The sequence below is a fragment of the Leuciscus leuciscus genome (genome assembly GCF_965113295.1).
Source record: "Leuciscus leuciscus genome assembly, chromosome: 24".
Taxonomy (NCBI): domain Eukaryota; kingdom Metazoa; phylum Chordata; class Actinopteri; order Cypriniformes; family Leuciscidae; genus Leuciscus; species Leuciscus leuciscus.
In genome coordinates this window covers 27,995,482-28,023,021 of record NC_138723.1, presented here as the reverse complement: position 1 = coordinate 28,023,021, position 27,540 = coordinate 27,995,482, and the positions used below count along the sequence as shown (strand labels likewise).

General features: G+C 36.6%; 2 protein-coding genes across 5 annotated transcripts in view; both read right to left on the bottom strand.

Moving 5' to 3' along the window:
* Positions 1-35: 35 nt before the first annotated feature.
* Positions 36-13,986, bottom strand: rilpl1 (Rab interacting lysosomal protein-like 1). 4 transcript variants are annotated; one of them, XM_082158068.1, is made up of 9 exons: positions 13,455-13,986; positions 11,142-11,292; positions 9,270-9,388; positions 8,005-8,250; positions 5,822-5,998; positions 4,455-4,609; positions 4,141-4,245; positions 3,173-3,260; positions 1,823-1,964 (listed from the first exon to the last, which is right to left on the bottom strand). In XM_082158068.1, the coding sequence occupies exons 1-9, from the start codon at positions 13,740-13,742 to the stop codon at positions 1,959-1,961; spliced, it is 1,335 nt and encodes a 444-aa protein (XP_082014194.1). In that variant the 5' UTR covers positions 13,743-13,986; the 3' UTR covers positions 1,823-1,958. The 4 variants fall into 4 exon arrangements, with proteins under 4 accessions (XP_082014193.1, XP_082014195.1, XP_082014194.1 ...); XM_082158067.1 differs by lacking the exon at positions 3,173-3,260 and having other exon boundaries at positions 36-1,964; positions 13,455-13,985; XM_082158070.1 differs by lacking the exon at positions 5,822-5,998 and having other exon boundaries at positions 13,455-13,985.
* A 539-nt stretch (positions 13,987-14,525) lies between these two features.
* Positions 14,526-27,540, bottom strand: part of hip1r (huntingtin interacting protein 1 related) — a 19,297-nt gene continuing 6,282 nt past the window's right edge. Inside the window, exons 15-34 of the mRNA XM_082157944.1 lie at positions 25,838-25,926; positions 25,151-25,267; positions 23,441-23,542; positions 23,122-23,316; positions 22,084-22,194; positions 21,117-21,311; positions 19,367-19,517; positions 19,197-19,283; positions 19,018-19,125; positions 18,068-18,204; positions 17,866-17,976; positions 17,731-17,789; positions 17,612-17,642; positions 17,023-17,085; positions 16,838-16,938; positions 16,646-16,751; positions 16,437-16,560; positions 16,256-16,317; positions 15,013-15,342; positions 14,526-14,895 (exon numbers count right to left, since the gene is read on the bottom strand). Coding sequence (XP_082014070.1) covers positions 14,887-14,895; positions 15,013-15,342; positions 16,256-16,317; positions 16,437-16,560; positions 16,646-16,751; positions 16,838-16,938; positions 17,023-17,085; positions 17,612-17,642; positions 17,731-17,789; positions 17,866-17,976; positions 18,068-18,204; positions 19,018-19,125; positions 19,197-19,283; positions 19,367-19,517; positions 21,117-21,311; positions 22,084-22,194; positions 23,122-23,316; positions 23,441-23,542; positions 25,151-25,267; positions 25,838-25,926 — 2,288 coding nt within the window. The 3' untranslated portion in view covers positions 14,526-14,886. The remainder of the gene's footprint in view (positions 14,896-15,012; positions 15,343-16,255; positions 16,318-16,436; positions 16,561-16,645; positions 16,752-16,837; positions 16,939-17,022; positions 17,086-17,611; positions 17,643-17,730; positions 17,790-17,865; positions 17,977-18,067; positions 18,205-19,017; positions 19,126-19,196; positions 19,284-19,366; positions 19,518-21,116; positions 21,312-22,083; positions 22,195-23,121; positions 23,317-23,440; positions 23,543-25,150; positions 25,268-25,837; positions 25,927-27,540) is intronic.

Sequence of the window (27,540 nt, the reverse complement as noted above, 5' to 3'; positions counted from 1 at the left end):
ATGTTTGAAATGAAGAGCAGCAAGTTCTGACAATACATGGTATAAAATAGTTTAATACACAATGAGATGAGTTATGCATAATCCTTCATAATGATACATTTGATCCAGTTCTCGTTGCTGGATATCACTCTCAGTTCTGGAGTTTGCCATCACGTCGAGTGGCGCACTAGCTGTCCTACAACAGGCATGAATTTCTCAATCACAAAGCTTCCACACTTTACCATAGTCACGCATTTCCATGCTTTCTCTAAACACAGTGAAAGCACCACTCAAGCAATGCAAAACCGCTGGTGAAGGACATATGTCCACGTGATAGATACTTCAGCCAGATGCCAGTAGTAAACTATGGATTATTAATATCGTTCTGCTTTAATGTGCTGCAGAAACACTTAATGACGCATCGTTTCATGATTCTAGGGTTTAAAGACATTATCCAGGTTCTTAAATGCAGAACCGACGACATGCTGTCAATTACCACCGAAAATAAGTTTGATTTGCCCCTCAGTTCAAACGCAAAACGTGCAATGATGATGTATAATAGAAGTATAAAGTGCATTGCAATGGGATAAATAGTCAAATACAGTGTGTGATTAAAACCACTGTCATGACCATATGACGTCATACACTACTACTACAGTTCAAAAGGTTGGGGTCAGTAATATTTATTTATTTTAATTCATATTTTTATCCAGTAAGGACGGCATTAAATTAATCAAAAGTGACAGTAAAAACATTTATAATATTAAAAATAAATATTTCAAATAAATGCTGTTCTTTTGAACTTTCAACATTGATAATAATGAATGTTTCTTGAGCAGCAAATCATCACATTAGAATGATTTCTGAAGGATCATGTGACACTGAAGACTGGAGTAATGATGCTGAAAATTCAGCTTTGATCACAGGAATAAATTACATTTTTAAAATATATAAAAAATGTAAATAGAAAATAGTTATTTTAAATTGAAATAATATTTCGAAATATTACTGCTTTAGTTTACTGTATTTTTGATTAAGTAAATGCAGCCTTGGAGAGCAGAAAAAGTGACTTCTTCCCACAAAACGTAATTCACTTTATGGCAAAAAACCTTCTGATTTTACTTAAAAAAAAAATAAAAAATAAAATTGCCCCATAGACTTCCATTTTTAAGTGCATTACTGTAAATATAACATCTGTTACAAACTGAAGGACGAGTCAAAATTATTTTTCATGATAATCTACAGCATGCAAGATAGATATTCCTTTAAATTCTCAACATTTCAGAGTGCCAAACGAATCAGGCTACTGTGCAATAAAAAAAAAAAAATTTTTTTTAATATGATTCATCATATAATGCCACCATCTTTATCAGACGATCTCCGGCTTGGACATAGCGCCTTAAAATCTAAAAAAATAATAATAATAATTTTTTTCCTCAGCCACATGCATATTCATGGTTACTTGCCATTGTGTCTCGTTCATAATTCAATTTGAATTAAAAATAGATATGTATCTTATCTACTCAAGGCATCTTCTTTTTAAACATCATCAGAAAACTGTCTGAAATCTTCTATTCTTCCGCTTACAGTAACTTATCATTTGCAATAGCAATAAAATGTCTAACTATCTAACAAAATAGGCACATAAAACCCCCTAACGGTATTTTTGGATGAAGGTAAGGGCTACAATCTATCAGTAACTCTAAACAGCCCCGTCCCCCCCGTGTTCCCTTTGTGAGCTCATCTGCTTGCAGACGTTGTGCTGTGAAAGTTGACCATGAAAGGGAGCGTAAACGTGGCGTACGGTCACATGGTGCAGGTTAAGCGGTTAGTGGAGCGGGTGTGTTGGTTACATGTGTTGTAACGCCTCCTGGGCCTGTTCTGTGTACACGTCCTCTTTCACTGCCCACGGGCCCAAGCCGTCTCCCATCTGCGGCATCCTCCTCTGCGAACCTCGGGTTTTGTCCCGGGAAAAGAAGCTAAACCTGTGAACGCAAGACGGGACATCAGCGTCATTTGTTTTCAATGCCCTGCAAGATTGTGTCCATAAACTATGATTAAAAAACTAGATTGATTCATATACATTTGGATTTTGTTGGGCTATTTATTATATGTTTTTGTGAAACACTCGGTACTGTTCAAGTGTCATTTTTTATTGATGATAATGCACAGCTAATTTATGGTTATATTGCACAAAGTAATGTCATATTTCACACCAGAATTTTAAAAGTAAGAAAGAAGTTAGATTTTTCATAATTTTTTTCATAATTTTCTAGATGGTTCTCATTACCATAATCCAAAAAAGTCTGGATTATGCTTTTCTGAAATAAAAGCATCATGAATAAAATGAAATCAGCATTAAATAAAATGAAATTATTATTATATTACATTAATAATAATTAAATTCAACACTGTACTTAGTGTAAAATGTATATATACATAATGTTTAGGTTTTCATCATTTTGACAAATATTATAAATATAACCTGTCAATTTTCTGACAATATATATATATTTTTTTGCAATGTTATTTTAGAATACAAAAATTTAAATTAAATATATATACAAAATATATGTGTATATAATTGTCTTATAATTTTTTTTTTTTGCACAAAATATGATTTTGGCATCATTATTATTCTAATGTAGGAATGTAAAAAAAAAAACTATAAATTCTATATACCCCCCACACAAATATAATATCTTGCTAGACATGTTTCACACTATCATAACCGTATCCCTACAGCATTACTAATGTCTTCCCAGATATAAACTAAGTTACAGAAAGCATCTCATAAATGCTAAATATTAAGTTTGCTGTGTGTTCGTACTCTTGCTTGACATTTCAGCTCATACAGGCAGTGACAAATCAAGCGCTCAATCTTCCTACGATCTATAAAGCACACTTTTAGTTGACACAAAGTAGTGACACAATGTTATATAATTGGTTACAGCGCAGCACGAGTGTTAGAGGAGTGAGCGGGAGTTTGATTCTGACTGGCTGATTCTAACGATCCTCCTTCTGATTGGTCGCACAGATAGCCCCACAATCAGCCAATCAGAATGTGCTCTTTACGATCAGTGGCTCTAATGAGGGGGTGAGATGAGGGGGCCATGCAGCTCCATCACATGCAGGGAGGATAAGGGTGTTAAAACAGCAGAGAACACAAAGGTGAACCACCAAAAGGTCGTACAAGGGAAATAAGTCGTCTGATTGGCTGTAAAGTGGGGTCATCTGCAATCAACCCAGCCGCCACCATCGGCATAATGGCTGTGAAGATCCTGTTACAAAGAGGCACAGATATGGAGAGTTGAGCAAAGAGAAGATACACCCAGAACCACCTGTAGTGTCCCGTTGCATATGGCAGCATTAATGATGGTTCATGCCTTAAGATGTGTCATATCATGTCATAAAACTCTGTCAGCCTGCAGTTAAGTGAATGTGTAACTGCTTTTTCATGGTTCATAGTGTTCATGTCATGGGTTCAACTCCCCAAAAATGCATGAACTGATAAAATGCATACTTTCAAGTTTCTTTAACTATTTCACAGTTCTATATGTAAAGTTGGATATATATATTATATTCAGCTTTATTCACATATTCACATGCTCACATAAAGCTATATTTATACTATATAGCAAATCTCAACTGCTTCATTGTTTATTTCCTTGCTAAATGTAACTATATTATCACCCAGCTCTTCCTATATATAAGTATGTCCAACTTTATCTGCATACATACATACAGAATATAGACATATGGTGATATATACTGTACTATATAGCATATATCAGCGTGTATCGTCACAAAACTATATTATCACCCAGCTCTAATCTGTTAAACCAAGGCAGAAGATATTACGATATTGTAAACATGATTTTCTGTAAAGCTGCTTTGAAACAATGTGTAATGTGTGAAACGTGCTATATAAATCAATATGACATGACTTGAGAAATGCATGAACATTTCTAAATCATTACCTGTGACGCACATAGTTCAGCCTAAACAACAGTTTAGCTCTCCTGAACCCCTAAGCAACATTTTTGGCCATCATATGGTCAACACAAGATCAAAATGGTGCTGATTTAGAGGATTAATTATGTTTGTACTATATGAATGTGCAAGTGTGTGTAGAAGTTTGGCTCTTTTAGCGGTACGCACAGTCGCTTTATCCCCGACTCGGGCTGAAAGCTGGAGCGAGAGCTTGGCCGAAGGGTAGGAGAGAGATCTGGCAGCGGCGGCCCTGTTTCCTCCTCCTGTTCTTCACTGTAAATGTGATAAAAAAAGAAGTCATACATTTTATTTATATATATATATATATATATATATATATATATATATAGTCATATAATTAATATACACTATCAAAAACTATATATAATATATATTATTTGTAATAACATTTCATGAACATGCATGTATGAAATTTCTCAAAAAAATATGACTGACCAAATTGTAAAGCTTAAGATGCTAACCTTCTGTAATAGGCAATTTCCTCCTGCAACATGAAGACTTTAGCTTTCAGCTCATTGCGCTCATGCAGGACGTCCCGCAGCTCTTGCAGGGTGAACCGCGGGCGGTTCGGGTCTTTCGGATCTAGAGTGGACATTTCATCATCACACAGCGCCTCCTGGTGGATGAGAGGAACACTTACAGTCACACACACTAGTCTGCATACAGAACAACTGAGGAGACACAAACATCAGAGCATCCTCAAAAAGACACAAGTATCACCTGGTTTCACTGCTGTTAATGCACAACAACAAAACACACACAAGACAGTTGTTTCTAAAGACCCAATCAAGCTGAAATTAGAGTTTGCTGGCTTTTAGTTCATATTTGACAACTGATATTTTCCTAAAGTTAATAAACCTTTACATATGCACTAATGCACTACATATAAACCTCGAAGGTTTGGGGTCAGTGAGACTTTTTTTAAAGAAAACTTTGATTAGACATTTTGATGATGATGTTATTTTGAATAAATGCTGTTCTTTTGATCTTTCTATTCATCAAAGAATCCTGAAAAATATGCATCACGGTTTCCACAGAAATATGAAGCGGCACGACTGTTTTCAACATTGATAATAATAGTAAATGTTTCTTGAGCAGCAAATCATCAAATTAGAATGATTTCTGAAGGATCATGTGACTCTAAAGACTGGAGTAATGATGCTGAAAATTCAGCTTTGATCACAGGAATAAATTACATTTTACTATATATTCAAATAGAAAACAGTTATTTACAATTGTAATAATATTTCACAATATTACTGTATTTTTGATCAAATAAATGCAGCCTTGGTGAGCAAAAGAGACATTAAAAATCTTACTGAGAGTACATATTAAATAATATAACATTTGAAATAGATAAAATGATGAATAGCTGTTGAGTACTTCCTGTTTCAATGGGAAATATGTCAGCAAGATTGAAAAAAAAGGGGTCTTTCACACAACATCCCCTTTGCTTTCATATCACACGGCCAAGTTTATGACGGTTGACTCTCATTGTAAATGTAAATGAACTACAGTACATGATTGGTGCTTTTTTTTATTTTACAGTAGACCGCAAGCTCTCTGTCATTAGAGTTAACATTTAATTCAGTCACATGGTTTGCATTCAGTACACTTGCACACATGCAGACTGCATTTACAGTCAGGCATTCGCCAGCTGATACTCTGCATCTGTGTGAAGGACTAAAGCCGTTAGTGCACTACTCTTACGGCCTGTTGCATGCTGGGACAGAACCAGCTGCACACACTCGTGCTAACAGTCGCAGATATGGGTCAGGTGTTAGTTTACACTCCATGCTATCCTTAGAGCTGCCGCTGCAGGGGTTACCCATAAAAACACAGCCTCTTCATCATCCTTCTCCTCCTCCTCCTCACTGTCTTCTGTCAGGGCTCCCGGGGCCCCTGTGTGGGGGGTGAGACGGAGGGGACCCTCCTCGATCTCCAGGCCCCCGGCGAGCAGCTCAGAAGCTAAATCCTGACCCCAGGAAGGGGCCGCTTTAGTCGACTGTGGTTACAAACATGTGGAGTGCAAATTGCAACCAGTGTTTGTTTGGGTGAATAGTTCAAATATACAACTGAACAAATTGCCACAAAATCAGAGTTATAAAAACACAATCTAGCACAATTTTTGACAAAGGAGTTTCATTTCTTCTTTAGAGTTTTCTTTGCCAAAGCAAAACAAAAAAAATGCAGTCTTTCACACTACATAATATCACGGGCACAAAAAGACTAAAACAAATCACAATTAATCTCATGACTTTTTGCTATTATTATTGTGATTCATCTCAAATTTTAAGCTATGATAATAATTTAATTCATTCAAAATTGTGCAAATAACATCTGTGTTCTGTTCAATCTCATCTGAATTTGATTTCTAAGTAAATGCACCATGCAATTGTTCTCTCGCCATTATTTACTGATACAAGCCACTGTCAAATGAAGTCAATTTGTGAAATGCCTTAAATGTAACTGTGTTAAACATCTCTGAGGTTAACAAATGAACACTGGCAGCCATTGATAATATATATTTGCACCTTAAACACCGCGGTTCAAAAGTTTGGGGTCATTAAGATTTTTTCTTAAGAAATGAATACTTTTATTCTGCAAGGATGCATCAAGATGTTACAAAAGATTTCGATTTCCTTTTCGATTTCCTTTTCTATTCATCAAAGAATCCTGAAAAAATATGTATCACCTATTTCAACATTGACAATAATAATAATAAATGTTTCTTTTTTGAGCAGCAAATCCTTTATGAGCATAAGAGACTTAAAAATCTCACGACCCCAAACTTTTGAACGAACTTGCAATGCAAATGACTTTAGTTCTGTTCAAAAACCTCAACTGCATTTGATTTCTAAACAAACGCACCACGCAATCACTTTTTCATCATCATTTGCTGATAAACAATCTGTTTAAACGCAAGCATATGTGCGAACTGCATTAAATTAAACATATTCAATGAATCCCAAAAGTTCACAATTTAACCCTGAAAGCCCTAATTAATTAAATTAATTTATACAAATAAAATTAATACAAATAGTTGCACCTCAAATATACTGTCTACTGATTTATCTCCTCATCCTAGATTCCTCTGTGACTGTGACTCACTGATGTTTCATTCTGACTCATTATGGTCACCATGTGAACATTCCAATGCTTTATATCACACTTACTTCCTTTAAATAGAAATAGAAATGACTGAATGCTGCAGTTGAACACTGAAGTGGCTCAATGCATTGGAATCAAGCAAAGACGCAATGGAAAATTTAATTTCATAACCCATTAATGCTGGGACCACACCAGAAGATATTTAAATCTTATAAGATTTTCAAAATGTGAGAGACCACAAACATGAGGACAAAAACTCCTAGATTTAACAGTTTTGCTCCTATAGTGTGTGGAGAAGAAAACACACCACATACGAACACATTTTCAACCAGAGTCCCGACTGTGAACAGGGGAAATCTCATAAAATCTCACGAGACTTCATAATAAACATGGTGGGCGATAGGCAGGAAGAAATTGCTATGATAGTGTTTGGAAAGCTTTTGACAGAACATTGCCACAAATCGACAAGCTAATCCTCCATCTCTGATGTCCATATCCATTTCACTCTGTGCTGCGCCTTGACTGCGGTTGTTATGCTTCCTTCTTCTGTCAGCTCGCATTCTGATTGGGTATCGTTTCGTTTCACCTGACAATCAACAGAGTATGTGCGCGTTTGCCCCCACACATCAGGATTTCTGATCGTAAGAATGTTGAATATTTACAATTCGCGTTCTTCCGAGCAGGTTCGGTCACTCTTAACACACCTCACACCACAGGAAAATCTGATAAGATAATCTGTTGAACCATCAAGATAATTGGGACTTAACTTAGGATTGTCGGAAGGGGAGAAATCGGCCTGAATATCTTGTGGTGTGGCCCCAGCATTAGCAGAAAATTGCTAAACAATATGCATGTATAAAACCAACACGATCGAAGCAACATCCATCTCCATTCACGTACCTTTGCAGGTGAGGGTGGCCCTACAGGCTCCTCTGTCTCAGCGCTGGTCTTGCCTTGCTCTTTCAGTCGCTCCTTAAGACGGGTCACTTCCTGTCGCAGGCTCCCGAGCTCCTGCTGTCTTGCCTGACCGGACGCCTCCAGCTCCACCTTCTGCTGGATCAGGGATTTACCCTGGGCCTCCACCACCGTGATCTTATGCCTCAGGTCGTGGTTGATCTTCATCAGCCGGTTCAACTGCTGCTGGAGCTGGAAGAAGTTCAACAGCATTTGCAATGCATTAAACATCCACAATATGATGAATCTCCGAGTGAAACTTTGATTGCTTAACCAGCAAAAAGACTCAGGGCCCTATTTCAACGATTTAAGCGCATGGTCTAAAGCGCAGGGCGCAAGTTCACTTAGGGCGAGTCCGAATTCACTTTTGCTAGTTTAACGACGGGAAAAATGGTCGGCGCACCCAGCGCATGGTCTAAAGGGTTGTCTCTATTCTCTTAATGAGTAATGGGTGTGTTTTGGGATTTATGTGCGTTAAACCAATCAGAGTCTCATCTCCCATTCCCTTTAAATGCCAGTTGCACTCGCACCATGGCAGATTCGCTATTTACATGACAGAATTTGATAGTGGAAAGACCGAACACGTCTCCAGAGCGCAAATGGATCTGCTCGTGCGCGAGGTAAAAGTGCACAAGCAGAACGTCTACAGGACAAGCCGGATTCACCATATCTTTATGTACACAATTATCTTTTACATTGTAATCCTTTTATTTGAAATATTTGTCATGTGTGTGTGCTGCTGTGTGTCCCTGTGTGTTTAATAAGCAGAGTGTACGCGCGTTGTGGACCCGCCTACAGGCGCACATTACTAACGCGCTCTTTAAATAAAAAATAATAATATTGCGCCATTGACTTTAGACCAGGTTTCAGTTGGTCAACGCCGCAGTCTATTTCTGTTCCTCAAAATAGCAACACGCCAACAATGCGCCAGAACACACCTCGTTCTCAGACCAGCAGCCCATGGGCGCACAAATGGGCGCAAATGCATTTGCTATTTAGACAACGCGGCGCAGGACATGAAAATGATAACTGCGTCAGGCTGAAACTAGCAAAAAACACTTGCGTCGCATTGTGGCGCTGCATTGCGCCGGGTGTAAGATAGGGCCCTCAGAGAAAGTCATTACATTTTGATGAAGACTTTGACATCTTTCTGTCAAATCAGAGTTAAATCAGTGCTCTAATGGGTTTTGATCAGAAACATAGTTCCTTACCGCTTCAACGTCCTCGTTTTTGAGCGTCAGCTCACGGTCTTTGGCGCGGATCTCGTCTCGCTGTTTATCTACAACTTCCTTCAGCTTTTTCATCACCTGCCGCTCCCTCTCAGTCATACCTGGCATCACAAATTAAAAACAGCCTCATTTACTACACAGAGAACTGACATATCATTAAATAATTTCATAAAAATCATATTTAATCGATAACATATTGGGCATTTTTGATCGGCACACTAGTTGCAGGGAGTTTTGGGGTTAGGTTCTTGTTTTGCATGGACCAGGTCACTGGAAAGATACAAGAAGTCTGACGGACACTGTAAGCAAATAACTTCTTGTCTGAATGCCCATGTTGCTGCTCTTAAAATAGATCTGTGTCCGTGCAGAGCATCTGACACACAACCACTGACACACTTCACATTTGTCATGACCTAGAAATATAATGCGTTGCCGGCCTTTAATGAATATTCAGAGTTAAATACAACTTAAGTTATTAATTCAATTTTTATTATAGGGCCTAAAACTAACTTTTTGCCACAGCTGCCAATGGCCGATGACTTAGATACCAGCTGAAATTCACAATTCTCTATTCCAATTTCGATACCACAGCTAAAACTACTAACCAAACTAATATAAATTTAAAACATTATTGAAGACGAGTAACAGTAGCTTACAGGTAGAGACATTAAATAAAGTAATCAAATGTAAAATAACACTAGATAGTCTTCACTGTATAAATTAAACATAGATTAATGCTTAATAAAGTTTCAGTTTCTCTGCAGCAGGAATATTAGGCTGCTGTCACTTTAAGAGCCAATGCACAGATCCATTGATACTGTTTCTTTTACAGTCACTCAAGCCATAACTGACTGTGTTTACTAGGATACTTGCCGAGATGGGAATTTTTGGCATCATTTTGTGTGAATATGTCCATTCAAGCGCAAGAAGACGTGAAAACAGAGATCATTTCAGTGTTCGCGCGCTGTTTGAGACGTGGCTTTCTGGATGTCTGCTTTAATGACAAAAGTTCAAATAAGTGAGCAAGTTACAAATATTGGTATCGGCCAAAAAAAAATATTAGGGAATCGGCATGCAATGATAGGATTATTGGGGACATTATTATTATATACGTTAATATACATTAATATATATTTATATTAACATTTACTCATTTTTGATAAGCAGACGCCTATCAATATATATATATAAACTTTAATATCAATATATTACTTTATATTATATAATTATTATTACATTTATATATATCACAGGTGCTGTCCATATACATTAAGCTGTAAATGACCCAGAATATTATTTTGAGGAGCCTATGATACAAGTAATTTCCTGCATTCTGTTCACATAGCTCGTTGCATCTTTGCATCGGTGTTGAGAGCGGCGCTGGAATGTGTGTGTAAACAGCTGCGCTCTGCGTTTGACACTGGATCAGACTGTTCTGACGGCACGTGAGTGTGTCAGAGGCACTGTGGAGTCTCTGTGCTGCTCGTGCAGTAATCACACTGCCTCGTCTTCTGTCACATGGAGAAGGGACGCTTTGTGCAGCGTTTGTGTCAGTTCCTAAATGGCTGAAAGAATGTGTGAGAATTCCTATGGGCACGATCACGTGTGTTTGCTTTGTATCCGGTACAGGCATGCTGGGAAAACATTCCAAATGGAATGCTTGCTGACTACATAGTGCATATTTTGTGTCATTTTGTGTTTTTAATACAATCAAATAAGTCAAATACGGTTGTATTTCATCACATTGGAAATGGAAGATCAAGTGGAGCGCAGTGCATTGTGGGATATGGAGTTTCACACCATTTGAGACTGACACAATGCTTTCTTTCTATGAACACTGAGCTTTAAGACTACCTTCCTGTTTCTGTATGTCCTCTTCCGACATCGGATACTCTTTGACGGACAGGTTGTTGAGCAGTGTTTTGTTTTCCTCCTGCAGCTGGGAGATCTGGGACAACAGATCCTGGGCTTCTCCTCTCCACACATCCTCCACCAACTCCAGCTCCTGTTCACACACACACATTTCAGAAGTGGCTCATAAAATATACATGAGTGTATATTTAACAACTGACCTTCACTGGAGTTACGTAACGTCTGAAACAATAAGCAAAAAACACACAAAGCAGGAGGAGCATAATAACATATTCACAGAAGGACAGAAGCTGTATTCAGGGCTGGGCGATATGGCCCAAAAATCATATCTCGACTGAATGGCAATATATAGTATACACTTGGTATTTTCTACATTTCTCTATTTATTTAGATTTAAAAAAAAAAAAACTATATTTATTAAAAATAAAAATTCACAGTTATTTCACAATCCTGCCCAGTGTTGTCCTACAAACTGTGTTCATATTGAAGGCTATGAAAATAAATATAGTGAATGTAAACATGTAGGCTATGCTATATATTATGAGCAAAAATAGGTTTAATTTCACATTACATTCTAAACACTGTAACATTACAATCTAAAAACAAAATGATGCTTTTTTTTGCACAATTTAAAAGTACTAAACTAAAAATAAAAATGAATGAAAACAACAGCACAGACTAATTATATTAGGTTATTTGATTACCTCATTACAATTGTCAATTTACAGTAACTGCTATCGTAAAATACACTCACTAGTAGGATTCAAATTCTACATATGGCACATTTATTGTCCAACAACAAATATTTGAGCAAAATGTAGCTATTTTAGTCAGAATTATTGGGCTCTTTTTCAGATTCGCTCACACCAAACCACTGTTTATCGATATAAACAGTACTGCCCGTTTATAAAAAATATATAGATATATCGAACAAACTCAATATACCACCTAGCCCTAATTCATATGTCTGCTCATATGCAGATATTAATGTAAAAAACAAAATTATTTTTATATTATGTGAGAATCTTGCGTGCTACACTTGGACGTGGTATTCTTTAAAGCACCATAAAGTACCATGTAAATAAATCTGATCTGGTCTCACTGTCCCAGTGGACACGTGATGTTACGTGACGATGATGGACTGTGGTTCAATTCCATCATTTCCTGTCCAGGGCAGGAACTTAGAATTTCCCATGTACTGAAACATCACTTCTGAAACAACTTCCTAATGTGATGTGACGTGTAGTAGAAGTAGTAGGAAAAAAACAGTATATATGTAAAGTTATTAATGATTAATGAATAATTACATATCATAAATTAATATTAATTATATATAAATATAAACATTTAATTTACAATCTATATATCAAATTACATATATTTATTAGTGTTAATTAATATTAAAAATATTGATATTAATTAAATACAATAAATATAAACCTATTAATATATTTATTCTTTAATATATTTAGAGGTGTATATATTATATACGTGTCGTGTGTGTGCAATAAGATCGCATCTAATAATAAAAGTTTTTGTTTATATAATATATGTCCGTGTATATATAGTAGTATTCAATATTTATATTGTAATATATATTTAGATTGTATTATATATATATATATATATATATATATATATATATATGAAGAGTTCAGATGCAAAAGCCTCTAAATGCCATCTGAAATTTTCTTATATAATGATCATTTTTATCAAGCTCGTATATTTAAATTCAATAATTTCACTTAAATGGCTTAATAATAAACCTATTAATTGTCTTTTAAGTGAAATTACTGAACTTAAATATACAAGCTTGATAAAAATGATCATTCTATAAGAAAATTTCAGATGGCATTTAGAGGCTTTTGCATCTGAACTCTTCATATATATATATATATATATATATAATAACGAACAATAAATAAATAAATAAATAAGTAAATATATATACATATGAAGAGTTCAGATGCAAAAGCCTCTAAGTGCCATCTGAAATTTTCTTCTAAAATTATAATTTTGATCAAGCTCGTATATTTAAGTTCAGTAATTTCACTTAAAAGCCAATGAAAATGACCTATTAATTGTCATTTAAGTGAAATTACTGAACTTAAATATACGAGCTTGATAAAAATGATCATTCTAGAAGAAAATTTCAGATGGCACTTAGAGGCTTTTGCATCTGAACTCTTCATATATATATATATACATATACATATATATATATATATATATATATATATATATATATATATATATATATATATATATATATATTCCTCGAGCCTATAAAAGCACCTTTTTATGTTTCTTCTCCTTCTCCAGTCTGTCCATCCGCTCCAGTCGGAGTCGGTCCAGCTCCAGGCGCAGCTCCTCGGTCTCTGGGCTGATGCTGTTCCGGCTCACCAGAACCTCCAGGATCTCCAGCACCCGGACCACTTTGGGCATGAGGCGGGACAGAGCCTCGCATCCGTACTGATCGATAATGCGCTCGAACTCCTGACCCACCACTGCGGCGATATCGTACACGTCCATCACGGTCAGATCCGCCACGTTCTTCTCCAGCGCCGAACCGAAATCCTCCATGACCGTCTCTGGAACGTTACGTCCCTGAAGTTCGTTTCCTTCTAAACTTTCTCAGTCCCTTTCAGTAGCCAAACAGATCCCCAAAGCCCTCTAAAACCTCGCCAACGACACCTCGTCAAGAATAAAAGTCATTTCGGGGTATTTTTAGGCCGAATTGGACCGAGATAAGAGTTGTCCCATTGCGGTTCGGTTTCCCTGCCCTTATTTATTCCTGAGCGGCGCTTCATCTACTGCGCATGCGCACAGCTGAGGCCGCTGTGAATGTGAAATCACTGTCAAGCGCCACACTGACCTACCGTATTATTGTTTTGTTCTTGGGTAACGTTAGTTTAACTGTGTTGATAAGAATATGAAAGTATTTAAGGGTAGTTGACAGAACATATCAAGCAGTGACAGTGTGACACGAACGCAAAAATATTGTAAACATTTTATAATTATATATATATAATTAATTTTTATAAACTCATATTAAATGAGAATATTAAATGGAATTTGTATTCACAGTTTCAGTGTAACATGTTTTAAATGTCTTGTTCCATAGGTTAAAAATAAAAATAAATTAACCATGGTTTAATATAGTAAAAGTGTAGCAACCATGTTTTTTGGTGGATTGATTACCATTTGTATAACCACAGTTTTCCTAGAAATAGTAGTAACACCATGGTTAATTTGTAGCTACCATGGTTTTAACTATATTAACCATGTTTTATTTTATTTTTTATTTGTACTGAAACCATGGTTAATTATCGTACCGGAATTAAAAACAACAAACAAAAACAGCACTTTCACAACATAATTAATTATTTTTTATTTACTTAAGTTTGCATTTACAACTTTAAGTACATTTACTTAAATAAACTAAAATGTGTAAAAAGATCCCAAATATAGTTCCAGCCATTGATGGCGCTGATAAACAAAAATAGCCTTGAAAACAAATAAAAACAATTACCTGATAAAATGGTTTCAGTATAGTAACTCACTAAATGATTATATAAATTATAATATAAATTAAAAGGCATAATTTCAAATCTGTAATTCACACCGTACAGTATTGTCAAACCATGTAAGAGGATACAGAGACCCTAATGATGCGCTTCAGAATAATGTACATTATTATCGGATGGTTTCTTCTTTATACATCCTTTCACCTAAACTGTGGGAAATGAAAGAAGAAGAAAAAATGAATGTCTGAATGTCATTATAATGGCAATATTGACACTGGAAACACAGGTAAAGTGGTCCAAAGCAAACAGTGTCTGTTAAAACTTACTGGATTCCTGAGGATGCTGCCTGATTTCTGAAAGATTGAGGCTCGTTTAGAGCTGGTTTTGGCTGGTTCGGGTGCGGGGGGATCCGTCCTGGGCGGGTCCAGTCTCAGTGGGTCGAATCCGGGTGGAACCAGTGTGAACACATCCAGACTGGGCAGTTCCATTGTGGGCGGGTCAGGAAAAACAGTAGGCAGTGAACTGTCAAAACTATTGACTACGTTCTCCGGAGGCGAGTCCATTGGGATCCCTCCAATCTCGTAGTGCTTTTTCCTGAGCTCTCCCAACCGTACGCGCTCGTTCGCCAGCTGCTTCTCCAACTCTAACACTTTCACCTTCAAACAAACACGAGTTTATGTTTATGCATGAAATGGTATTTGCAAATCATTTTACTTGCAAAATGACTTGATTTAATCCTCTAGGATTTAATTAGATGGTCTAAACAACATTTTTGTTTCAGAACTGATTCTGTGTGAAATGTGAGTTTGCAGCAAGGGCCGGAAATGAATGTGCGCTCTTGCGAATTCTCTCATCATAATCAGCAAAGTGCCGACACAATGCGAGTAAGAGATTAATTTCGCTTCAGTGATTGTAATGGGAGTTTTTGTGAGAGAGCATAACTCACGGTACAGTGAAGACACGGACCGCTTCAGTAATGGGGAACTTTATTTGCTTGCTTTCTGTATATAATTTATTCCATTTAGTTTTTCATTCTACTAAAATAGCCAATCTAATTTGTAAAAAGCAATAAAATAATAATTTTTTATCGACAATAATGATTTTACAGTCCTACCCTGTAATGAGTTCCCGTTTTTTCATTTTAAAATTGATATACTTAATGTTGGCTATTAACATTATGCAATTGTTATGCGAATACGTGTATGCAAACTTTGAGCAGCATTACACAGTCTGTGTAAATACACATGTCTGTTCCACCTTGGCAATGTAAAGATGGCTTTTGTTGGTGTTGATAACATTTTATTGGCATTCTGATAATTATAATAGTAATTCTAATTCTATAGTATTCTGATTGATTGCAGTAATTGGTTCAATTTAAGTATTTTATATAAAAGACAACAGAGATACATTTCAAAGTAATTATAAAAATAAATAAAAAAGGCCTATGTAAATCAATTCCACGGGGCAAATATTGTCCCTTAAAGGAAAAGTTCATTTCTGACACTGGTTAGCTGTGGCACTCTACTTTACTCCTAAAACACTACCATTTCTTCACTTTGGTAAACTAACCTGGGAATCCATTTCTTCTGTTTTGAGCTTTATAAGAGACATGCCAGAAAAGTCCATTGAGTCTGTGGAGAAAAAAAGAACCAACTTAATGTGCTTTCTGGCGTTATAGTGGCGGGTACAAACTTCACTACTTGCTCTACGTATAATTCATGCTTTTTGCATTTGTGTCCATGACACTCACTTTTGTCTTCAATCTGCATTTGCCCTGACTTGGTAGATGTCACCACAACAGCGGCCATGTCGTTCACGTGGCGGGACGCCTGCTGTAAAGTATGGAGCTTCTTGTTGCCTCGATCCGCCTTTACCTGTTAAATGAAGGATTGATGTGTCAGAATAAACTGATTTGATTGGATTGAAAGCACACTTACTGTATATCTCTCCCTCTTTTACCTTTGAGGCAGCGACAAGCTGTGCCGTACTGGCCGCGATCTCATGAGAGCAGACGATCAGCTCTTCATACTTTCCTCCTTCAGTCACGACTTTATCAGCCGATTCACTTTGTGAGAATGTAAATCAGAGTTATACAGACGTACACTAATGAATCCAGGTTAAAACTTTAAATCTACACTCAAATGTACTCACAGCATCTGCGTTGCACCCCATCCTACAGCCTTCGACGCCGAGATGAGACCCTCCGTCCAACGTGAATTTTTAGCATAAAAGTCTTTTTCAGAACCGGCGCCCTAAGACCGAATCAAGACCCTGCGTTTAAGAGTGTGAATGCATATCATTTATGATCTTAAATTGCTCATATAACCAAATCTTACCCGGCCACTTTTCACAATGTCTCTCTGCAGGTCAGTAGAGGCCGTCACCAACATGTGTATAGCCTATGGATAAGGTGACAGAAGAGATTCAAAATTACATTTATCTTGATATGCACTACCGTTTATAAGTTTGGGGTTGGTAAGATTTTTGTAATGTTTTTGAATGAAGTTTCTTATGCTCAAAAAGGCTGCATTTATTTGATCAAAATACAACAAAAAGAATAATATTGTGAAAAGTGTTTTTGAATATATTTAAAAATGCAAAACTGAATTTCCAGCATCATTACTCCAGTCTTCAGTGTCACATGATCCTTCAGAAATCATTCTAATATGATGATTTGCTGCTCAAGAAACATTTCTGGTTATTATCAATGTTGAAAACAGTGTGACACGGTGGAAACCGTGATATATTTTCTTTCTTTTTTTCCAGAAATCTTTGATAATTAGAAAGTTTCAAAGAAAAGCGTTTATTTAACATGTATATTTGTGTAACATTAGTCACTTTTGATCAATTTAATGTGTCCTTGTTGAATAAAAGTCATTTCTTTCAAACGTTTGAACACATTCACCTCGGTAAGTCTAAACATACCTTCATTAGATCCGAACAGGAGCCAATGATGCTGTAATAGAAAAAAACACGAAAATTGAAATACATAACACATAAACTACAAACTTTATGTTATCTATGAAACTATATCCCAAACGAACCTTTGGTTAACTTCCAGTTTCACTCCAGAAGTATCTCGTCTTGCCTGGCTCAATATTTCCTGCATTACATAAGAAAAACCCGTGAAGTCATAGCAAATGATTGAATCCAGCATCATTAACACGGTGCTAACTTACATCCATTCTCAGCACAGCATCTTCAATGGCAGAGGAAGTCGCAGCCATTTCCTTATCCACCATATCTGCCAACTCTTCCTTCCGCACGTCTGCTCCCGTGGGCCGCAGGTCCTGCGAGAGATCGGGAGAGGGGTCACTTATTACTCCACGCAAACACTAGCAACATATAAAGTCTGAAGATGCCGTCTCTGGCCCACCGCACCTGTCCTTGGTTGAGGATACGCTGGACCACGTAGCGGACGGCAGTGGGGTCTGCTCTCGGGAGCGTGGCCTTCATCTTCAGCTCTTTCAGGTACTGGAGACAGTGAGTGGCACAATCCCGGCAGTTATCCGTCAAACCTTTGGAGAAATGAACCAAGACAAAAACAGCTTGTACACGTTTAAGGTGGTCAAGATGGTTTTTGTAGCATGGTAGATGATTTGCTGCTGATTCAAGATTGTAAAGCAGCTCTAACTAGCTTGACTAATATGGTCTACCAAGTTGCAACCAGGTTTAAGGTTGACAGTCCAGTCACCTAGACCAGCTTGGACCAGTTAAAAACCATGTAAAACCATCTGGTATTAGCTGGATTTTCTAATGCAAATCAGTGGTACACATTTTGTACAAACCAGAGACTGTGCTAATTTGTAACTTATTTTTTATAAATTACAAATTATATCAAGACTAGCTTAGACTTGTCTAAGGACCATAAATGAGGAGCTTGGACCAGATAAAAACCATCTAGTATTAGCTGGATTTTTGTAATATTTAAAGACTTTGTTAATTTGCTAATTAATTTTTAGAAATTATAAAATGCAAGCTTGGACAATCTAAGGACCATAAATGAGCAGTTTGGACCAGCTAAAGCCATGCAAAACCATCTGGTATTAGCTGGGTTTTGTAATCCAAAACTTTGAATGACTTCATTTTCTAATGCAAATCATTGATACGAATTTTGTAGGACAAAACTTTAAATTACTGAATGACTGTGTAAATGCAAAATTTTAAAAGAAATGATAAATCATTTGTATATAATGCTTTGTAGAGAAAGATTCATTTTAAATGTCAACAGCACTGAAAACACAAGAAGTGTGCATGTGTGTGTGTGTGTGTGTGTGCATGTGCATGTGCATGTGTGTGTTTTAACAGTAAGGAATAATTCCGGTTCTCACGGTCTGCTTGGTCCGTAGGTGCTGAGTGGGCAGTGCCAGCTCCGTTCACAATAGTGTCAGCGATGAGATGGGAGAACTGGGTCACCGACCTCAACAAACCACTCGCATCTAGAGGAAGAGGAAGAGATTACATCCCACTAACGGCTGAACCTGTGACTTACTGATGAGAACATCCTTACCACCATTATTCCTCAAATAGGCTGCATGACTCTGCTGCATCTTATCAATGGATGCCAACGTCAACTCAGCCCGATTGATCAAATAATCTGCAAGCAGAGATTAGAGATGTGTAGAGAACTGATGAGGATATTGAGAGGAATGAGGAGGAGGAGGATGAGGAAGGACGGACCTGGCGTGCTGATGCAGCGCACATGTAGCGGATCGTCCACTTTGGCCACGGCGTCCAGCACGATGCCCTCGGCCTCCACCACGGCACACTGCAACAAACTGAACTGCTCGTCCTGCAGCTTCTGCTGAAACACTCCCGAGTCCTGACTCAACTTCACCACAGGAACAACACACCACAAACGCAACAATTAAGACCCTCAAAACACACTACAGTAGATTCACCCGGGCTACAGCCCACTTTAATAGGATTAGAGTGTCCCAAATCATCGTATTTCAGCATTATATCAGCCATCAGTCAGCCTACTCTCCAAATATTGATGTATCTAATATTTATATTATATAAAAAAATTATATTAATGTTTCCAATTATTAATTTGTATTATATATCATATTTCAGCATTATATCAGCCATCAGTCAGCCTACTCTCTAAAAATGGACATATCTAATATAAAATTATATTAATGTTTCCAGTTATTAATTTGTATTATATATCATATTTCAGCATTATATCAGCCATCAGTCAGCCTACTCTCTAAATATTGACATATCTAATATTTATATTATATATAAAAATTATATTAATGTTTCCAATTATTAATTTGTATTATATATCATATTTCAGCATTATATCAGCCATCAGTCAGCCTACTCTCTAAATATTGATGTATCTAATATTTATATTATATTAAAAAATGATATTAATGTTTCCAATTATTAATTTGTATTATATATCATATTTCAGCATTATATCAGCCATCAGTCAGCCTACTCTCTAAATATTGACATATCTAATATTTATATTATATTAAAAAATGATATTAATGTTTCCAATTATTAATTTGTATTATATATCATATTTCAGCATTATATCAGCCATCAGTCAGCCTACTCTCTAAATATTGACATATCTAATATTTATATTATATTAAAAAATTATATTAATGTTTCCAATTATTAATTTGTATTATATATCATATTTCAGCATTATATCAGCCATCAGTCAGCCTACTCTCTAAATATTTACATATCTAATATTTATATAACTAATATTTATATTATATAAACAATTATATAAATGTTTCCAATGATTAATTTGTATTATATATCATATTTCAGCATTATATCAGCCATCAGTCAGCCTACTCTCTAAATATTGACATATCTAATATTTATATTATATTAAAAATTTATATTAATGTTCCAATTATTAATTTATATTATATATCATATTTCAGCATTATATCAGCCATCAGTCAGCCTACTCTCTAAATATTGACATATCTAATATTTATATTATATAAAAAAATTATATTAATGTTTCCAATTATTAATTTGTATTATATATCATATTTCAGCATTATATCAGCCATCAGTCAGCCTACTCTCTAAATATTTACATATCTAATATTTATATAACTAATATTTATATTATATAAACAATTATATAAATGTTTCCAATGATTAAATTGTATTATATATCATATTTCAGCATTATATCAGGAATCAGTCAGCCTACTCTCTAAATACTGGCATAACTAATATTACATTACATTACATATATTTGCTACTATTAAATATGTCATATTTCAGGATTGTATCAGCTATCAGTGTCCCAAATCATAGTACTTTGAAAACAGTGTGCCAAAGTACAAAAGGGAAGGCCTATACTATTGAAGGCATATTTTCGAGGTATGCTTCCATGCATGCTTTTTGGAGGCATCTTGCCCACAATCCCTTGCTGTTTTCTGACCTTAGCCTGCATTTGGTTGTGCAGCGTTGCCATCTCTCTCTGAGATCTGTCTCTCTCCTGCAGCAGTGTGGTCTGGTGGAGTTGGGCGGCCTGACGTAGACTAGCCATCTCAGCCTCCTGTTCTCTCACTGAACGCAGGAGAACCTCCTTCTCCGCCTGCAGACCCACTAACACACTGCCCAGCTGGTCTCCCGTCTAAAACACACACATACGGACAGACAAAAAATAATGTATAGTTATGAAAGTGTGGTGGTGACCCAGTGGTGACAAACTGATTACATCCCTAGGTTCTTAGTATATATTGTTTTCGGGTCGATATTTTGCGTATAATCAAAATTGTGACAAAAAAGATAATATACGTTTTTAATATATATTGTTTATTTTATTCAATCTTTTATAAAATATGTTAATTTGGTCATTTTTTGTGCATTTACCTTGTATGTACATAATATTTCATAACTAATATTTCCACTCTCTAAATATTGACATAACTAATATTTATATAACTTGTGTTTATTTTATTATTACATTACAAATCCTGTATATTAATATTTTTTAATATTTTTTAAATTATATCATATTTCATAACTAATATTTTTATTATATTATATTATATTACAAAACCTATATGTTAATATTTGCTATTATTAAATTCTATGCCTTATATTAATTATATTGTATTGTTATAATAAAATATTCTATTAATATTTGCTATTATAAATTGTATAATATATCATATTTCAGTACTATATAAGCTATCAGTCAGCCTACTCTCTAAATGTTGTATCGGCATCAGATGTTGGTTAACCACTAATACAAAAGTCTATATGCTGGTGAATATGGGTAGTAGACATGAAATGCTTTGGGAAACTGGGAAAAAGTCACATTTTGCATCAATTGCACAAATGTAAACATCCACACTTGCAAATGTTAGTAACAGAAAGACTAGTGTAGAGGAAGTCCTCACGGTTTCTTTAGTGTTCAGAGCGCTCTGAGCACGCAGCACCTCTGCTCTCTTCTCCTCCAGCTCACGTCTCAGCTTCTCCATCTCCAGCCGCTGCTCCTGTTCCCGGCACGACTGAACACCAGCACACAGCAAAACAAACAAATAAAACCTCTCGTTCTTAAAGGGATAGTTCACCCAAAAATGAAAATTCTGTCAGTAATTACTGGGTTGTACACCAGAGCGCAGGCTCACTATTGGCCAACGCTGGTCATGTGTGTGATACGTGTGATGCTGGCCAATAGTAAACCTGCGCTCTGGTGAAGAACTCACTCAGAGAAACACAGAGGAAAATGAATAGTTGAATAAAGTCGTTATTTTTGGGGGGTTTTGCGCATAAAAAGTATACTCGTCACTTGATAAACTTAAGGTTGAGCCACTGTAGTCACTTGGACTATTTTAAAGGAACCGTATGTAAGATTGTGGCCAAAACTGGTACTGCAATCACTTTCAAATGACTGTAGAGCGGTGTATCTTAATTTGTGTTCTGAAGATGAACGAAAGTCTTTTGGGGTTGGAACAATATGAGGGAGAGTAATTTTCATTTTTGGGTGAACTATCCCTTTAAGCTGTTCTGTGGCACTAAGTAAAATTGTGATAGCAAAAAAATGCATGTAAGTTAACATTATTCAGAATCAGAATCAGAATCAGAAAGAGCTTTATTGCCAAGTATGCTTGCGCATACGAGGAATTTGTCTTGGTGACAGTAGCTTCCAGTACACATACAATATAAAGTGACAAGACAAGTGACAAGTAACATAGGTATAAATAAAAATAAAAAAAATAGAAAAAATAAAAATAAAATAAAAATAAAAGATTATAAATTATAAATATATATAAAGTTATAAGGTGCTATAATGAAATGTCTGAGGGAAGTATTGCACATGTTTGTTCCACAGTAGGGGAACATTTAAGTGTTCATGAGGTATTGGGATTAATATGACATGAATATGATATGAAGTCTAATTTGGGTTGTTCTACATGACAGGAAGTTGCACAGACTTGTTCCTGCAGTTGGTTGTGCAGTGCTGTCATCTCTCTCTGATGCCGGTCTCTCTCCTGCTGTAGGATTGACTGGTGGAGTTGGGCGGCCTGACGCAGACTAGCTATCTCAGCTTCCTGATCTTTCACTGTACGAAGAAGCCTCTCTTTCTCCGCCTGCAGACCCGCCAACACACTGCCCAGCTGGTCTCCAGCCTACAAACACACACACACAGATCAGAGAACCCGTGCAGTTTACTAGGGTGTGTTGATGCATTCAGATTCTAATCAAGAGACATGAAAACCTGCAGTCATTTATGTGCATGGGTGGAGGTCCTACCTTCTCTTTGCTCTGCAGAGCATTATGGACGTGGGACATTTCAGCCCTTTCGGTTGCTAGCTCGTGTTTCAAACGCTCAATTTCTGCTCTCTGTGCCTCCAGCTGAAAATTAAAGTGCAGTTAATGAGATGCGGATATTCAGCCAGGCCAATAAATAGGCAGATATATCTGCATCAGGTACAACTAAATCTTCCACACACTTGCACATTTTCTCTTTTGAAATAATTATGAGCAAATCAAAAGTTTGGGGTTAGCAAATTGTTTTAAGAAATGTATACTTTTATTCAGCAAGGATGTATTAAATTGATCAAAACTGACAGTAAAAAAAAAAAACTATTTCAAATAGATTCTGTTCTTCTGAACTTTCTATTCATCAAAGAGTCCAGAAACTGTTTTCAACATTGATACTAATAATAAATGTATCTTAATGTATCAAATCATCATATTATAATCATCATGTGACTCTGAAGACTGGAGTAATGATGCTGAAAATTCAGCTTTGATCACAGGAATAAATTACATTTTAAAATATATTTAAATAGAAAACATTTCTTTTAAATTGTAATTATATTTTGTAATGCATATTTTAAAATTATATATATACAGTATTGTAACGGTCACCAGCTGGAGTGCCCTTGAGAACCACCAGAGGGCACTCCGAGAGAGTCTCTATTCACTCACTAACTACATTTCCCATAACTCACTGCCCGGACTCATCATCTCTGATTGCATTCACCTGTGTCTCTTCACCTGTGTCTCATCACCCTGTTAGTCTCAACCTATTTATACCATGTTCACTCATTCACACACTGCGAAGTTTTGTTTGTGTTACACTGCATCTCTGAGCGTTTTTCCCTGGTTTTCTTGTTTCTTGTTTTTTTGGATATCTTGCCTTGTTCCCTGGATTACTCTCTTGCCTCTGGTCCCTGCCTGTTTTGTTGGTTTGTTTATTTGTCTGTTACGAACTGCTCCGAGACACGAAGGTAGAGATCCAAATGCAGCTTTAATGAGGGGTAATCCAAAGACGAAATCCAATAAACAGGCAATGGTCGAAACACAGGTAAGCAGTCCAAACAAACAAATAAACAAACCAACAAAACAGGCAGGGACCAGAGGCAAGAGAGTAATCCAGGGAACAAGGCAAGATATCCAAAAAACCAAGAAACAAGAAAACCAGGGAAAAACGCTCAGAGATGCAGTGTAACACAAACAAAACTTCGCAGTGTGTGAATGAGTGAACATGGTATAAATAGGTTGAGACTAACAGGGTGATGAGACACAGGTGAAGAGACACAGGTGAATGCAATCAGAGATGATGAGTCCGGGCAGTGAGTTATGGGAAATGTAGTTAGTGAGTGAATAGAGACTCTCTCGGAGTGCCCTCTGGTGGTTCTCAAGGGCACTCCAGCTGGTGACCGTTACAAGTATATACAATTACTGTATTTATTGTATTTTTGCAGACTTGTTGAGAATCGACCCCAAACTTTTGAACAGTAGTGTGTGCATGAAATAAAAACATTTAATTTCAGCAAGTATATGCATGTCTCATTTGGTTTCATGCAATTTTAATTAATATTATCATACATATAGGCATTATATCAGATATCTCCATCAGTCATTGAAAAATTCCTATTGGTTGTGGTAAGACGACTTCTCCAAACCTCAAGTATGACTGGAATCATAAAGATAAATGTGTAGTGTGTGTGTGACCTGGGCGCTGTTGTCCTGTCTCAGTTGTTGTCTCTCCACCAGGATCTGTTGTTTGGCTGTGAGCAGATCCTCCTGCGCTTGCTGAGCGCTGTTGACCTGCTTCACCATCTCGGCATTCTGACACACACAAAACAATGACGATAAAGTCAAGTCAAGTCAAGTCAAGTTTATTTGTATAGCGCTTTTCACAATACAGATTGTATCAAAGCAGCTTCACAGTATTAAATTAAAATAATACAACAAAGTTTGTTTCAAGAGGAATTTATTGATTGATAAAATTAAATTAAATATCCCCAAAATATCCCCAACTGAGCAAGCCAAAGGCAACAGTGGCAAGGAACCGAAAAACTTCATCAAGTGACCTAATGGTGTCCTAAAACTCCATCAGGTAAAGGCATGGAAAACGACATTTCAACAACTTCTAGGATGAATGAAGGTATTTTTTTCTCCAGAACTCCTCGTGTCAACACATTTGTGAAATATTTCTTGCATTTTGCCTCATATTCACAGAAATACGAGGAGCATAATTACAATGCATTTTGATGTTTTTTTGTGGGGTTTTGTGCAGTTTTACTGGAGGCTCACACATGATTGATGCTGCAAGTGACAAAATTAAAGACACTGTTTGTCATAAATATGTGAGAAATACATCTTAATAATTCAGTCATCATAGGCACAAACCTTTACCTTCCTCATGAGATCAGCATGTCTGCTGACCAGCTCGGCGTGTTTCTCTTTGAGTCGAGAGAAGTGTATCTGAGCAGTTTGAGCTCTGCCTAGAAAACATGAGAACAAGAGATCAACCTCACTGTGAGATGTTCATTTACACTACGGTTCAAAAGTGTGGGGTCTGTAAGGTTTTTGAATGAAGTCTCTTCTGCTCATCAAGACTGCATTTATACTGCATTTATTGCGCTGCTTCACATTTTCTTCAGATTCTTTGATGAATAGAAAGTTTAAAAGAACAGCATTTATTTTAAATATAATATTTTGTAACATTATAAATGTCTTTACTGTCACTTTTGATCAATGTAATGCATCTTTGCTGAATAACAGTAATAATTTCATTTTTTTTTAAATCAGTAACACTTTACAATAAGGTTTTATTTGTTAATATTAGTTACATGAACAAGCAATGAACAATATTTATTAATCTTAGTTAATGTTAATTTCAACATTTACTAATGCATTTTTAACATTAAAAGTTGTATCTGCTAACATTAGTTAATGCACTGTGATTTAACATAAACTTTTTAATAACTAACATTAAAGGGATACTTGACCTCTGGAAAGATGAATGTGTATTTAAAATAGGTCATTCATGTAGAAGAAATGTGAAATTATTTTTGAATTTGGAGCTTTCTAGACTGAGAAAAGCCAGAAAATGTATTTTTGGCTTATGTGGATGAAAGACAACAACTCCCAGAATGCACTTGCTTCGCTGCCCTAGGAGGCCACTCCCAAGCCACGCCTACCGGTAAGAGAGCGCAGTTGAAAACAACAAGGCTAGGCTACTAGTGAGTCTCCGTGACGATTTCGAGATCACCCAAAATGTCCAGGATTCGGCTTTTGCGTTCTACAGTCGCCATTCATTATGTTTACTGTGGCGAGCAGGACGAGGCTGAGGGGCGCGGGAGAACGGCGCGAGTCCGGTGGCGTCATTACTGGGACGCAGCGGTCTCCTATCTCTCACGGAGGAGCGGGAATTTTCTTAGCAATGTTAAAACGCACATCAATCGATCACTTGTTTAGCGTTCATGTAAACACTACATTCAGATTCACCAATCGGAATGAATTCAGTTAGATTGAAACAAAAGGTGTGCATGTAAACAATGAATGGCGACTGCAGAAAGCAAAAGCCGAATCCCGGACATTTTGGACGATCTCAACGGCCGGACATGTCTGTGAAAAAGAGGATGGTAACCCCTACTACTCAGCTTTCTCCTACTACTCAGCTTTCTCCCAGAACAAGAGCCTGCTAGCTTAGCTTCCAAAGAAAGATGGCTGACACTATGTGTACATTCTGTGAGTGAGATCCCTCTATGGGCGGGTTGAACACATGCGGGACCAGTGGCGGTTCTACATTGAATTACACCCTGGGTGAGACCCCCTTCGAGCGCCACGACCAGAAGTCAAGACTAAACCAATTCACCTTGGTGGTGGTGACCAAGTAATCGTTTTGTATTACCTATTTTTATTAGCCATTCAAACAATTCAGAAAAACTAAAATGTGCAGGAAATATAGAGGCCTGTATTTATAATATTATGAATGAAATGTGCGTTATTTGGAAGAAAGTCGAGGTGTGACCGACTTAGATAACTATATGGATCCCCCGTTCCCCCCCCCCTTGTCCGTTCCATTTGGGAGAGACCCAGAGGTGAACTGTCAT

Bases quoted from the DNA above. Each gene is read 5' to 3' on its own strand.
- rilpl1 (XM_082158067.1), bottom strand. From the start codon at position 13,742: ATGGAGGATTTCGGTTCGGCGCTGGAGAAGAACGTGGCGGATCTGACC. The intron at 11,293-13,454 runs GTGCTTTTATAG...GTGTGTGAACAG, and splicing joins AGGAGAAGAAACATAAAAAG to GAGCTGGAGTTGGTGGAGGA. The intron at 9,389-11,141 runs GTAGTCTTAAAG...TTGTGATGCCAG, and splicing joins GGACATACAGAAACAGGAAG to GTATGACTGAGAGGGAGCGG.